This window comes from Corylus avellana, chromosome 7 (assembly GCF_965113065.1).
Source record: "Corylus avellana chromosome 7, dhCorAvel1.hap1.2, whole genome shotgun sequence".
NCBI lineage: Eukaryota > Viridiplantae > Streptophyta > Magnoliopsida > Fagales > Betulaceae > Corylus > Corylus avellana.
Genome location: NC_142496.1, coordinates 23,572,342 through 23,584,629, shown reverse-complemented (window position 1 = coordinate 23,584,629; position 12,288 = coordinate 23,572,342). Strand labels below are relative to the sequence as shown.

The window sequence follows — 12,288 nt, the reverse complement described above, 5'->3', positions numbered from 1 at the left end:
GTGTTTTGAAAGCACTCAAAGGGACATAGGCATGGAGCCCATCCCATACTTTGACTAAAAGAAGCAGATTATTCAAACACGCGTAGCTGGCGATGACTCCAAGACAGGGACCCTATTTATGGCCATTTTTATTTTCCACGAAATTGCCCAACTTCTTGTTGGCTCTTTCCTAAGAGGAAGTGGAAGAATAACTGAGGCTCCATTAAGTTTGTAAGAACTAGGAAGGATGAAAAAGTGAGACAAAATATATATATATATATATATATATATATATATATATATATATATATATATAGGTCCTTGAGAAATGACTTTTCTTTTGGTCAAAGTCACTCTTTATTAAAAAAAGTATAAATATATTAAATATATATAACTTAAAAGACTAATTTTTAAAAAAAAAAAGAAAAAAAAAAAAAGAAAGGGGTGATAGCGAGTTGACCGGCCACCCCTTTGTGGGGGTGGCTCGCAAGTCACTCATTTCCTTAAAAAAAAATTACTTTTTTAATTGTTTTTTAGTTTTATGTATTTATGTTTTTTATTAAATGTGATTCGTGTCACCATTTTATTAGCGTTATCATGGCAACTAATAAAATTTGTCAAATGTTTTAATGAAATTTGACTCCATGAATTAAATTGGTTTTTAGGAATATCTGATAGATCTTTGAGTTCACTTTAATATGACATTGAACGATTTGTAATTTAGGCCAATCACATAGACTGATTTTGCATTTACCCCGAAAAATATTAAAAGAAACTCTACTTTTTATTTTATTTTTATTAAAGGGGGCACACGTTGCTTTTTTAATTGGGTATGACATGATAATACTCTTAAAAATTTAAGAGAAAATAGATAAAATGATCTATTTGATAGCAATTAAAACCTTAGAAAAGTGAGTTGACAAAAATTTGTAGAGCGCCTTTTCCAACAAATATATATATATAATTTTCTATCTTATTCCTTGAGGGATGAAAGAGTTGAATGGTGGTGGAATAATTCTCATTTCTTGTTTGGCAGTAGAGAAGGATGACAGAAAATGAAGAATTTTATGAATTAAATTATGGTATTGTTCTTGTATTTGTGTCTCATTCTATTCTCCTCCTGTTTTGTTTTGCTCTCACATTTGGAAGGATAAAATTTATTGGAATAAATAAAGTTCTTCTTAAAATTGGGTTGGAGAAAATATATTCAATCTATTTTTGTAAACTAACATATGTCATTAAAGTATATGATTCTCATTACATATAAGAATTAAAAATAAATGTGAGAATCAGACAAATGGTAATTTAATATGCTAAATTAGATAAATGTATTCCTAGAAACCCTGTCTATTATTTATTTTTTTTTTTGGGGGGGGTGGGAAAACAGGAAAAAGAGAATTACAAATGAGAGTCATTGCCGCTTCTAATGAAAATAGAAGAAAAAAAAAATGATAAAAAATGGGAATGTTACTAACCACTAGATTGAAAGCGGCCCATCTAACAACATGGTGTGCACCAAAGTTATCACACATAGAAATTTTCAAAACTTTCCATTTCGGGATAGAGAGCAACCGATCTTGGTCCTGGCTAGTGCTCTAGTCAGAGAAAAGAAGAGGGTCATTAATGGCTAGGATATTTACCAAAAAATCACCTTCAATAACCAAAAACTGCTAGCAAGGCTGCATGAGGTAGGCATCCACAGCAGGAAGCTTCTGCCAGAAAATCCCTTTGATGGTTTGTCCAAATTTATTTGTCTTAGCATAAAACACCCCATTTTCCTCCTTTCTCCAAACTGTGGAAAACTCCCATCTATCTTCTCATTGGTCCATCCTCTCCAAGATCTTCTTTTCAATTCCACTCTCTTTATTTATTTATTTATTAAATTTTCCCTTTGTATGGAATCAGCCATATTGTCCATTTGGGAGCAGTGCTCTCCCAAATCACCAACGTTGAATACTGTAATACCTTGATGTTTAACTTGATTTAAATATTTCACAATTGGTATAATTGAGATTGGTATGGACTGAGTGTGGAACGATGGAGTTTTTTTAACCTTTTAGAATTCCTATAAGACCGAACGTCCAATTGGAACATCGAACGATTGAGTCCGAATGTTTGAATTGGATTGCAAACATTCCAGTGAGATGGCGAACGTTCGACATTGTAACCCTAACGTTTAATAATGTGTCAAGCAATTTTTTTTTTTTTTTTTTTTTTTAAATGGACACCTCAACCCCATTGGACAGCCATTAGAGGTCTATAAGTAAATTCATCCTTACATCTAGACCTCCCACTTTGGTTACTTTTTTATCCTCTTAACTCTAAAGTGAGAAATAGAGAAGGCTCGGAGAAAGAAAGAAAGATAAAACCTTAATTATTCCCCTTTAATATGTAACATCTTGTCTACCTTAACGGTTTCATGTTGTTAGCTTGTTTAGTGACGTTAGTATTGTTTTAGCTCTATTTTTGTAAATCTAAGTTATGAGTTTGAGTTTGCGTTAAACTTTAATGCATGTTTAGATGTAGTTAATTTTTCCCTAATGATGAACGCACTTCTCTACTTTTTTCCTACATTTAATGATCAAAGCTACTTTTTACTTTCATATCTATGTATACTCTATAATAGCTTTCCTTTATTATTCCTTATATTAATTAAATATCATTTATTTACTCTTCTTTATTTGTTTAGTTCTTTATTTCTCTACTTTTTTAATGATTCAAGACAGAGAGAATGAGATTTTTTTTTTTTTTTTAGCACAATGATTGCTACAGTACAACCTTATACTTGTACTGTAGCGATCATAATGTTGTTGGTAACTTTTTGTGATTTTTTTGACATTTTTTCTATAAACTTAAGGAAGAGAACCACATATATAGAGTCTGTTGTGAATACTGTATACAAACATTATAGCATATATCTATAAGATATAATTTATAACATAAATTATTTCATATACTTACATATTAATATGTATTGACTATTGTTACTTAATAGCCAATATAGTATTACATACATATGGAATTATATAGTACTATATATAGAATTATCATACAATTCTATAGTACTATACTGTCGTCACTTAATAACTAATATAGTAATAGATGTATATGGACCTATGGCACTTCTATATATTATTATGTACTTCCATATGTATATAATTTTATATTAGTTATTAAGTAAGTCAATACATAGGTTCATATGCATATAGTATTGTATTAGTTATTAAGGAATATAAATGTTAAAGCAATAAAATATTTAAGTTTTGTTTGTTTGTTTGTTTTTTTGTTTTTTTTGTGACATGACCACACAAGAAAAATGAGATTCAAATTAGTGACATCCGCTTCATAAGGTGTGATCTACAGCGGATTGAACTACCATTTGAGGACTTAAGTTTTGTTTGTTAATGCTTTTTAAAAGATTTTTATTATTATTTAAAAATGTATCATGATATATGATATAAAGGTGAAAAGTTTTAAATTTTGTGTTTTAAATACTTATTCGAACCAAATTTTTTTTTTTTTTTTTTTTTTTTAAAAAAACCTTAAATATAACATTAAAAAAGACAAAAATGGAACACGCATTAACAAACAGAAAAGAAAAATGGTTGAACCGCGCCCATATCACACCCAAATCATCGTTTCGTACGTAGAAAGAAAACAAAAAGGTGAAGAGATACATATTCGCAGACAGTTTCTCTGTCACACTTTTGTGCTTTTTCCGATCTATCTATCTCAAAACCATATTAAACAACCAAGTATTTCTCTCTCCCTCTCTCTCTCTGTAAAAACTCTCTCTTTTACTCTCTTTTGTGTAGATCTTGATCAACAATCTCATTTCCTCAAGATCCATAAGCTGGGAATTCTCTGCTTTATTGGAGGGTAGATAGAGAGTGCTTGGAGCAGTGGGATTGTGAAGAAGAAGAAGAAGGGGGTGATGATAAGAGGAGGAATTTGAGTTTTGCATGGCTTCTTTTCGTATGGAATGGAAGCTCTGGGTTTTGTGAGTTGTTGTTGTTGTTGTCATTGTGAGGAGGAAGAGGAAGAGTTGGGTTTGGCGGCGGCGGCGGTGGTGGTGGTGGACGGGCCTTTGGAGCTATGGCGACTGAACTGGGTTCGGGGTCTAGAAGCTGGATTGACTCGTACAAGGGTATGTCTTCGGACAACATCAAGGGATTGGTCTTGGCTCTCTCTTCCAGCATCTTCATTGGGGCCAGTTTCATTGTCAAGAAGAAGGGCTTGAAGAAAGCTGGCGCTTCCGGGGTCAGGGCAGGTTTGGCTGTTTTCTCTTTGATTTTGAGTTCAGTTGGGCGTTCCTATTTTTGTTTGGGGGTAATGTGTTTGATGTGGGTTTCTTCGAGTAGAATTCGATGGGGCTTAATTGTTTTGATCGTCACTTCACTGAAACCAGTTGAAAGGACATGGGTTGATTTGGATTTTCCTATTTCGTATTGGGTTTAGTTTTACTGTGAATTTGGTTAGCATTTGAGAGAATGAACAATTATGTTAATGTAGATGGGGTTTAGCTGTTCTACACTCACGTTATAATTTTGGATTCAAAATTTATAAAACTTGAAGGGCTTTTATTTGGGTGTTTGGTATGTATCTTGATGGGTGTCCTTTTATGTGTTCGTTGTGGAAGCTTTCGAGTTCTTACCAGGAGGACTGCGTGCCTCGGCTGAAGATTAGCAATTTAGCATTATGTGATTTTACTAACTTATGTGTGTGTGTGTGTGTGTATATATATATGCATTTCTTTCATTGAGATACACGTTGTCAGTATTGATTGGATACTAAATCACTTAGTCACAATGAATGTTATTTTAGTATCTGTAGGCTTGTGCAGAATCTATTAGGTTTTAGCTTGTTGACCAAGTCTGACTGGTTTTGCATAGCTAAACACTGGTGCGAAGGAAACTATTTGTATCTGAACAATTGTAGTGAATTTTGCACATGTGTATTAGTGTCTGATTTCTCTTTCCAGTTCTTGCATTCTTGTCTGCCCAAGTCACAAAATGCCTTATGTATTTGGATGCTATGAGATTGATTTTACTTTTATGCCTGCCATGTATCGAATGTTTTGTCATGGTGTTTCAGTACGTGTTATACAGTGTGGAGTTATTTAAATCTTCTAATACTTGTTGCAGGTGTTGGAGGCTATTCTTATCTGTATGAGCCGCTTTGGTGGGTTGGCATGATAACAAGTGAGTCTGCTAAATGGCTTACACTGGTTATGCTATATTAGATGTCCATGTAAGAATTCAGTTCGCCAACTTATGAGAATTGATTTTCCTAACTTTGATCAATTTAGTGTAGTTTGGAATGCATGGTAAATGAGCATTTGAAATCATCATTTTTCTCTTGAAACTGATGTCACTGCTTATTGTCAAGCTATGTGTATCATAGAGACATTCTTTGTGAATTTGGTGCACGGATTGCATAACTAGTGGTATCACACATTACACTTGGCGCATTAAGAATTAATCACCTAGGTTTATGGCCGAATGTTTGTAAAATTTGTACTACTCCTAGCATCACTTAACTAAAATACATCAATGGACTGACTAATAGAATTATGATGTGCTCCAATGTCTCTCTCTCTCTACACACACACACACACAAAATACACTCTGTAGAGGAATTCCGTTCTTTTCCAAATCAACCATACTATTTCTTTAGGTATCGTCTTTTTTTTATTTTTTATAAGTAATTGAAATATCATTAAAAGCGAAAAGCGTCACTCAGGTACACAAGGAGTATATAGGACAAACACCTTTAGGTATCTTATAAGATGCTTTCTCTAAATCGATAAAAAAGCTATATGTAGAGCTTTACACACTTCTATATATTTCTCCATTGGATGCCTAAATAAGAAAATAGGTTCAATAGCTGAGCATTTTGGCATAAAACTCTTCTTTTTATAAGTTAACAAGATATCATTGAAAAGCACAAAAAGCACATCCCAAGTACATAGGAAAAAACCAAATTGATTCTTTGCTAATATTGTTTCCTATCTTAACCTATACCTAATCACTTTCTCTCAGTGTTTCATTGCATGGCTTATAAGTTTAATCCCACATTGATTTGTGCAACTTTAGATTTTTTTTCTTATATGTAGGCATCAGAGTGCTTTCCTTCCACTCATCAGGCATTTTATCAGCACTTAAAATCTGATTGAAAAGATAGTCAGCCATCTTATACTCACATCATCCAAAGTTTCCTGTTCTGGAAATCATCATGTTAATTTTTTATTATTATTATTTTTTTTTAATTTTTTTTTATCTGCCCAAAGGAAGAATCTTCTGTTCATGCTATCACTCTTGTTCCAACATGAAAAAAGAACTTTTTTTACCAAAAAGAGAGATGCCAATTTTAAAAAGTAATAAAATAAAATGTAATAAAAAGTTTGATTTGGTCAATATTTTTTGATAAGTAATAACCAGTCTTATTAAATTGATTTGGTCAATATCATTTGTGAATGATCAACAGTCATCCTCTAATGGTTATTGAAGGTTAGTGCTTCTATATGTCCTGTAATTTGCTGATCAAAATTACACATTTTCTGGTTTAATATGTGGATTTCTATATCTTACACATTATTATGCAAAAGCTGTACATGAAAAACTTTCTTCTGTCGTTTCCTCTGCTAAAGTGGGTTTTGTCATTTATTTTCTAGTGGCTGAAAATAATATTATTTGTTGCTGTGTACATCATTTTCCACTGTTTTCTTTTGATTTAATTTTACTATTGGCATTTCTCAATGTCATATCTTTTTCCATCTTCTTCATTCCTTTTTTGCTATATACTTACAAGCATTTCTAATCATTAAGAAGCCTGCATACTTGCCTTTGAAATTTTAAGTGCAAAAGTTTGACTGCAATATACACATCCTAATTTGGTGATGTCATTGTGGCAGTGATTGTCGGGGAAATTGCTAATTTTGCAGCGTATGCATTTGCACCAGCTATTCTTGTCACCCCTCTTGGTGCACTCAGTATTATTATCAGGTATGAGGAAAGTCTTGTATGGCTATTTCTCTTAATTTGACTGATTTTAACTGCTGACTGCTATATTGTCTTACAGTGCTGCTCTTGCACGTGTAATATTGCGGGAGAAACTACACATTTTTGGGGTTCTTGGTTGTGCTCTTTGTGTTGTGGGTTCTACAACAATTGTTCTACATGCTCCTCAAGAACGTGAGATTGAGTCTGTTACGGAAGTATGGGATCTTGCAACGGAGCCAGGTAGACATTTACATTTAGAAAAAGAATTGCAAATTCTTTTATCCATTAATGTTAGCTGATATTATATCCTGCACAATCATAATTTAAAAAGTTTTACCTAACCATGTTGTAAACCTAATAAGTTCATTATTTTATTTGTGACCTGCAGCCTTTCTTTTGTATGCGTCCTTGGTGATAGCTGCAGTGTTCATCATCATAATCTATTTTATGCCACAGTATGGCCAGACGCATATAATGGTGTACATTGGGGTTTGTTCACTTGTGGGCTCGTTGTCGGTATGTAGCCAGTTGTTGTCCTCCTTGTGAAAGATGCTAACTGTTCATTGTTCTGCACAAAGTTACATCCTGTCAAACCACAGTTACCATAGTTGTACTCTATATTGAAATCAAGGGTGGAGATGTAACTTTGTGCAGACTATGTGAGAATATTCTGAAACGTGATTTTCTTCTCTATGGGTTTTGCTATTCTTTGAAATTTATCTATTGTTAAGGTGACTTTAACAAACACTTTGACAGGTCATGAGTGTGAAAGCACTTGGAATTGCTCTAAAGTTAACATTCTCTGGGATGAATCAGTTAGTATATCCCCAAACGTGGGCATTTACTGTGGTTGTGATTACCTGTGTGATCACTCAAATGAATTATTTAAACAAGGTAATGCACATCTTTGGAGAAAGAAAATTCACTTTTTTCTTTACCATTTACTATTGATTTCCTTCAAACTTATGGATGCTGCCTTTTTCTGCCATGTTTTTGGTCTAAGAGGTGCACTTGTGATATGTGTGAACTTTGTTTATGTATGGTTAACAATGATTAAGGGTGGCTGTCATCACTATTAATTTGTGTGATCATCATTACAAATAAAATGTAAAAGCACTGCCATTTCGTTAAATGTCAATTATTCGATACTGTATCACTTGTAGCGGTGATGGCTCCTGCGTTTTGGATGGGGAAATTACAGAAGTGATCATTTGTACATTAAAATGCCATCTACTAAGCAACAATCTCTCAATGTCCTCAGGTCATCTAAGTATTCCCAAATCGTTCACTAATTTTATGCTACAACTGCATTGGAATTCCATAGTGTAATTTTAACTTGAGCACACAAATTAATGTATTAAGATCATAATGCCTTTAAGATTGATTTATTGTGAAAAAATTGAAATTGCTTGTTCTGATCCATAGAGTAGTTTCTTCTCCATTTTACTTAGTTTCTTCTCCATTTGTCATTATTCACCATCCCTAACTCAGTAGTTAAAGTATCTCTTTCATATGCTGTTGGTTGGTTCAAAATCTGACACTGATAGAAACCAGAGTCAATGGTATCTAGTAGGTTCTCTACTCACATATTGTTGTTTTTCTACGCTTTCCATCCTACTCTATTTCTCAATTAAAAGAAATATTGATGTTCCAAAAAAATAAATGAAAAAAGAACCTGTAATTGGTTTCATTGATTTTCATAGATCATGAACCTGTTAACTGAATTGTGCCTTGTAAGAGAATGGATTTATAAACTCATATTAAAAAAAGAAAAAGAAAAAGAAAAAAAGAATAGGAACTCAACTTAGGCTTTATTCTGTTTTAGTGCTTGTGGTACTTTAATGTTTCCTACTGGAAATGTTTCTTAATATTGTCTTTTAATTGCAGGCTCTTGATACATTCAACACAGCTGTTGTATCACCTATATACTATGTGATGTTTACATCGTTAACCATTCTGGCTAGTGTAATCATGTTTAAGGTAATATCTGTCTTCTTTTTTTAAATGTTATAAGAATATTTGTTTGATTAGATTTACGGTAAGCTGCTACTGTTAACAATTAATGCTTGCAGTAAACATTAGATTTATTTGAGAAAAATATTTGCATTTAATGTTTGCTTAAACAAGTGCATGCTAGTTCTGCATAAAGTACTTTGGTATGCTACTCAACTGGAATTGATGACATCCTTGCATTTGAAATGAAGAAAAGCTTGAAGGGAAAAAATAACTCAACTATTTGAGGTAGTTGTAAAGTTAACAGAGCAAGGAGGTGTAGGTGACAGCCACCCTTAATGGAGAACAGGTGGTGGTTCAAAAACATCAAGTTTTAGATAGAGGATGATAAGGTCTGCAATGTCGGGAAGGAGGAGGCTGCAGAGGATGAAAATTCGATCTTGGATGCGTCTGAATTGGAATCAGAATCTGGGTTTGAGACGAGTTCGAGTTGGAGTAGGAGGGCGAGCACATTGCCGAGACCAGCGAGCTTGAAACGTGTTCGACATTGTATTGTTCTTGCACGGGTTCAATCTCTCTGGGTTGTTTGAGGAGGGAGGGGAGGAGGCAAGGTTTGTATTGGCGTGCTGGTGTCGAAGATCATATCGAAGCTGGAGGAGCTAGCGAGGCTAGTGAGCTTCACGGTGAGGGAGGACTGCTAGGTGAGCTTGGAGGGGTCAAGCCTCGTGGGAGGGCGGAAAGGACCGCTAACCATTGCAGTGGATATGTATATATCCCAAATTTTATATTTGTTTTTATTTTTATTATAACCTTGGGTTGGAATTTGGTTTTTTGAAAAATGGATTCCGAATTTTGACCCGACCTGGCCAAACCGAGGCCTGTTGGGAGCCTACCAAATGGCTTGGCTCAGGTTGGTAACCTCGGGTCAGGTCAGTATTGGGCAGGTTTTGCCCAGCCCTAGAGAACAATGCATAGTGCATAGGAAACAGCATTTGTAATGAATACCGAGTGAAGGTTTAGACCTGGTAGAGCTTGAACCAAGTTTGGCTAAGCTTGTTTGTACTTGGCTTGACCATGCCTAGCCAAACTTGAGCTTGGCTTCTCAAAAAGCTTGGCTCTTCATATTTCATCAGAAACTTAGGTGTAAACAAAAACCAAACACCTTAACGTACATTTTGTTGAAGCTTTAGATAGAGAAATTTGAGAGAGATTCAAGATTTTAAGAGAGAAATGACTTATCTAAGCAATCTCACAGATAAGCTAAACACTAAAAGAGAAGTGGGAAATATCTGCACAAATCTCATACAACCAAAATTATAGAAGGAAAAAATAAGAAAGAAACCAAAATAATAGTTCCTGCTTGATGAAGTTAATAAGGTCTTAAATGTGTGGCCAGTATTCTTGCCGTGGTGGGTATCAGTTTGGCTTGCTGTCTTCCATTTCTATTCTCCATACTAATATTAAATACAAAGCCCAATTTTCACAAGTCCTACCGAGCTGAGCATGGGCCTGCTTGCGTTTGGCTTGTTAAAGGAAACAAGTTGTATATTTAAAGCTTGAGCTCCGGTCATTTTATAAATTAATGGTCTGGAACAAGCCTATTATCGGGCTTAGCCCATCTTGGTTCATTTACAGCACTAGGTACTATCTCTGGTTTCTTAGTAGTATTTTAATATTTTAAACTTGTGAATTAGACTCCTATTAGTTTAATATTCACTAATGGAAGAAAAAAAAAAACTAATTATGGTTGTAAATTTTTGGCAGCACAATTTCATAAAGGGGTGAATTTGGAAAAAGGAAGTATGGATTTGTGTAGCAATTCAACTTTAGAGCATGCTATTTACTTTTGAGGTGTGCTTCCAGCTTTCAGTTTTCAGAGGCTCCTGTAACTATTCTTACGTCTAATCTACTCGTGACAAAACAGCAAACGACTGATTATCTTTATGTTATTCTGATTACAGCTAGTTCTTAGTAACTAGATAGAGCTGAGGAAGTTTTATTCTACATTGGTTGGTTTATTCTGAATGCATCTGGTTGGTGGGTATTTACCCGAACAATGTTGATTTAGGAGGAGGACTAAAAATTATAGCCGAGCTGGTTAGATTGCAGCAAGTCCTGGTGATCATCATATTGATAAAGGGAATCAATTACTTTTTTTTTTTTCCTCTCTTTTGTTCTTGATAAGTTCTTTCTCGTGGCACCCATCTCTAAGCTATTAGCTTGGGAGACTCTCGGGAGATCCCTTTGCATTTTCTAGACCCTATTATGCAAATATGTCTTCAAGAAATAAAAACAACATGCTGGACAGAATTTTTATGGGGGTTTTCCTTGAGTTTATTTTAAGTGTCTTATTTTCTCTCTGGGCATGGTGATGAATTAAGATTTACAATATCATATTCTTGAATTTCACATGCTTATTCTTAATTACACTATTTTCAGTTAAGCCTGTTACCACATTCTTAATCTGTCAAAATAAGGGTGTTGCACTTTTCAATACAGGATTGGGATAGACAAAATCCAACTCAAATAGTCACAGAGATGTGTGGATTTGTGACAATCCTTTCTGGGACTTTTCTTCTTCACAAAACAAAGGACATGGTTGAGGGTGGGTTTTCAGTGTCTTTCCCTGCAAACTTATTGTTCCCTTTTGATTTCCTAGACCATGGATAATTGATATGTAAATTGCTCTTTCCTTCACAGGTTCATCACCAACCCTCCCTGTGCGCCTTTCTAAGCACATAGAAGTAGATGAATTCGAACTCGAAAGTAGCCCTCTTCGGTGTCAAGAATCCTTGAGATCACAGTAGATGTATTCTTTGATTCATTGGTCTGCTGTTTATCTATAAGCTTTCATTCTGGAAGAGGATCTGTAGCCATCAACCTGTATTTTTATCAACATATTTGGCTATACCTGTATATTCTTCCGAAAGAAAGATGGAAGGAAATTCTCTTGGATTGATAGGAATTTTTGCTTTTGGCTGCTGTTCATGCATACAGACAAAAACCTCGCCCATTTTCTCCTTGCGAGCCCCACATTGATTTATAGTGTACCTTTACTTCAGTTACAAAGAAATCATGAGAGGCATCATTTGAGATACACAGAAGACCATGTTTATCTTTTTCTTCTTTGTTTTTTTCTATGCCAATAACAAGAACAATAAAAAAAAAAAAAAAAAAACCAAAATTGACTATAATTCTTCAAGTATATTTTAGTGGCAGCTTATTATTTTAAGTTTATTTTTTATGACCATGCATTAAAGTAAACCTTTTTCCAAAGGAATCATTGTCCATCGACCTGATCTCAGCAACGAACTAGCATAAAACAAAAAGAAAAGAAAAAGTCAAAAGTGTGTTT

The 12,288-nt window shown here is 34.2% G+C and overlaps 1 protein-coding gene across 2 annotated transcripts; it reads left to right on the top strand.

Moving 5' to 3' along the window:
- The first annotated feature begins 3,593 nt into the window (after positions 1–3,593).
- LOC132183980 (putative magnesium transporter NIPA4) lies at positions 3,594–11,864 on the top strand. 2 transcript variants are annotated; one of them, XR_015912833.1, is made up of 9 exons: positions 3,594–4,249; positions 5,124–5,180; positions 6,893–6,983; positions 7,060–7,220; positions 7,369–7,496; positions 7,737–7,874; positions 8,868–8,960; positions 10,698–10,784; positions 11,433–11,520. XR_015912833.1 is itself a non-coding variant. In XM_059597457.2 (9 exons), exons 1-9 carry the CDS (start codon positions 4,075–4,077, stop codon positions 11,738–11,740), a joined length of 1,056 nt encoding a protein of 351 aa, XP_059453440.1. In that variant the 5' UTR covers positions 3,599–4,074; the 3' UTR covers positions 11,741–11,864. The 2 variants fall into 2 exon arrangements, 1 of the variants encoding a protein (XP_059453440.1); XM_059597457.2 differs by lacking the exon at positions 10,698–10,784 and adding an exon at positions 11,634–11,864 and having other exon boundaries at positions 3,599–4,249; positions 11,433–11,538.
- Positions 11,865–12,288: the final 424 nt, after the last annotated feature.

Excerpts from the sequence above, each read along its gene's own strand:
- LOC132183980 (XM_059597457.2), top strand. The coding sequence starts at position 4,075 with ATGGCGACTGAACTGGGTTCGGGGTCTAGAAGCTGGATTGACTCGTAC. Across the intron at positions 4,250-5,123 it reads CGCTTCCGGGGTCAGGGCAG|GTGTTGGAGGCTATTCTTAT; the intron begins GTTTGGCTGTTT and ends TACTTGTTGCAG. Across the intron at positions 8,961-11,432 it reads CTAGTGTAATCATGTTTAAG|GATTGGGATAGACAAAATCC; the intron begins GTAATATCTGTC and ends TTTTCAATACAG.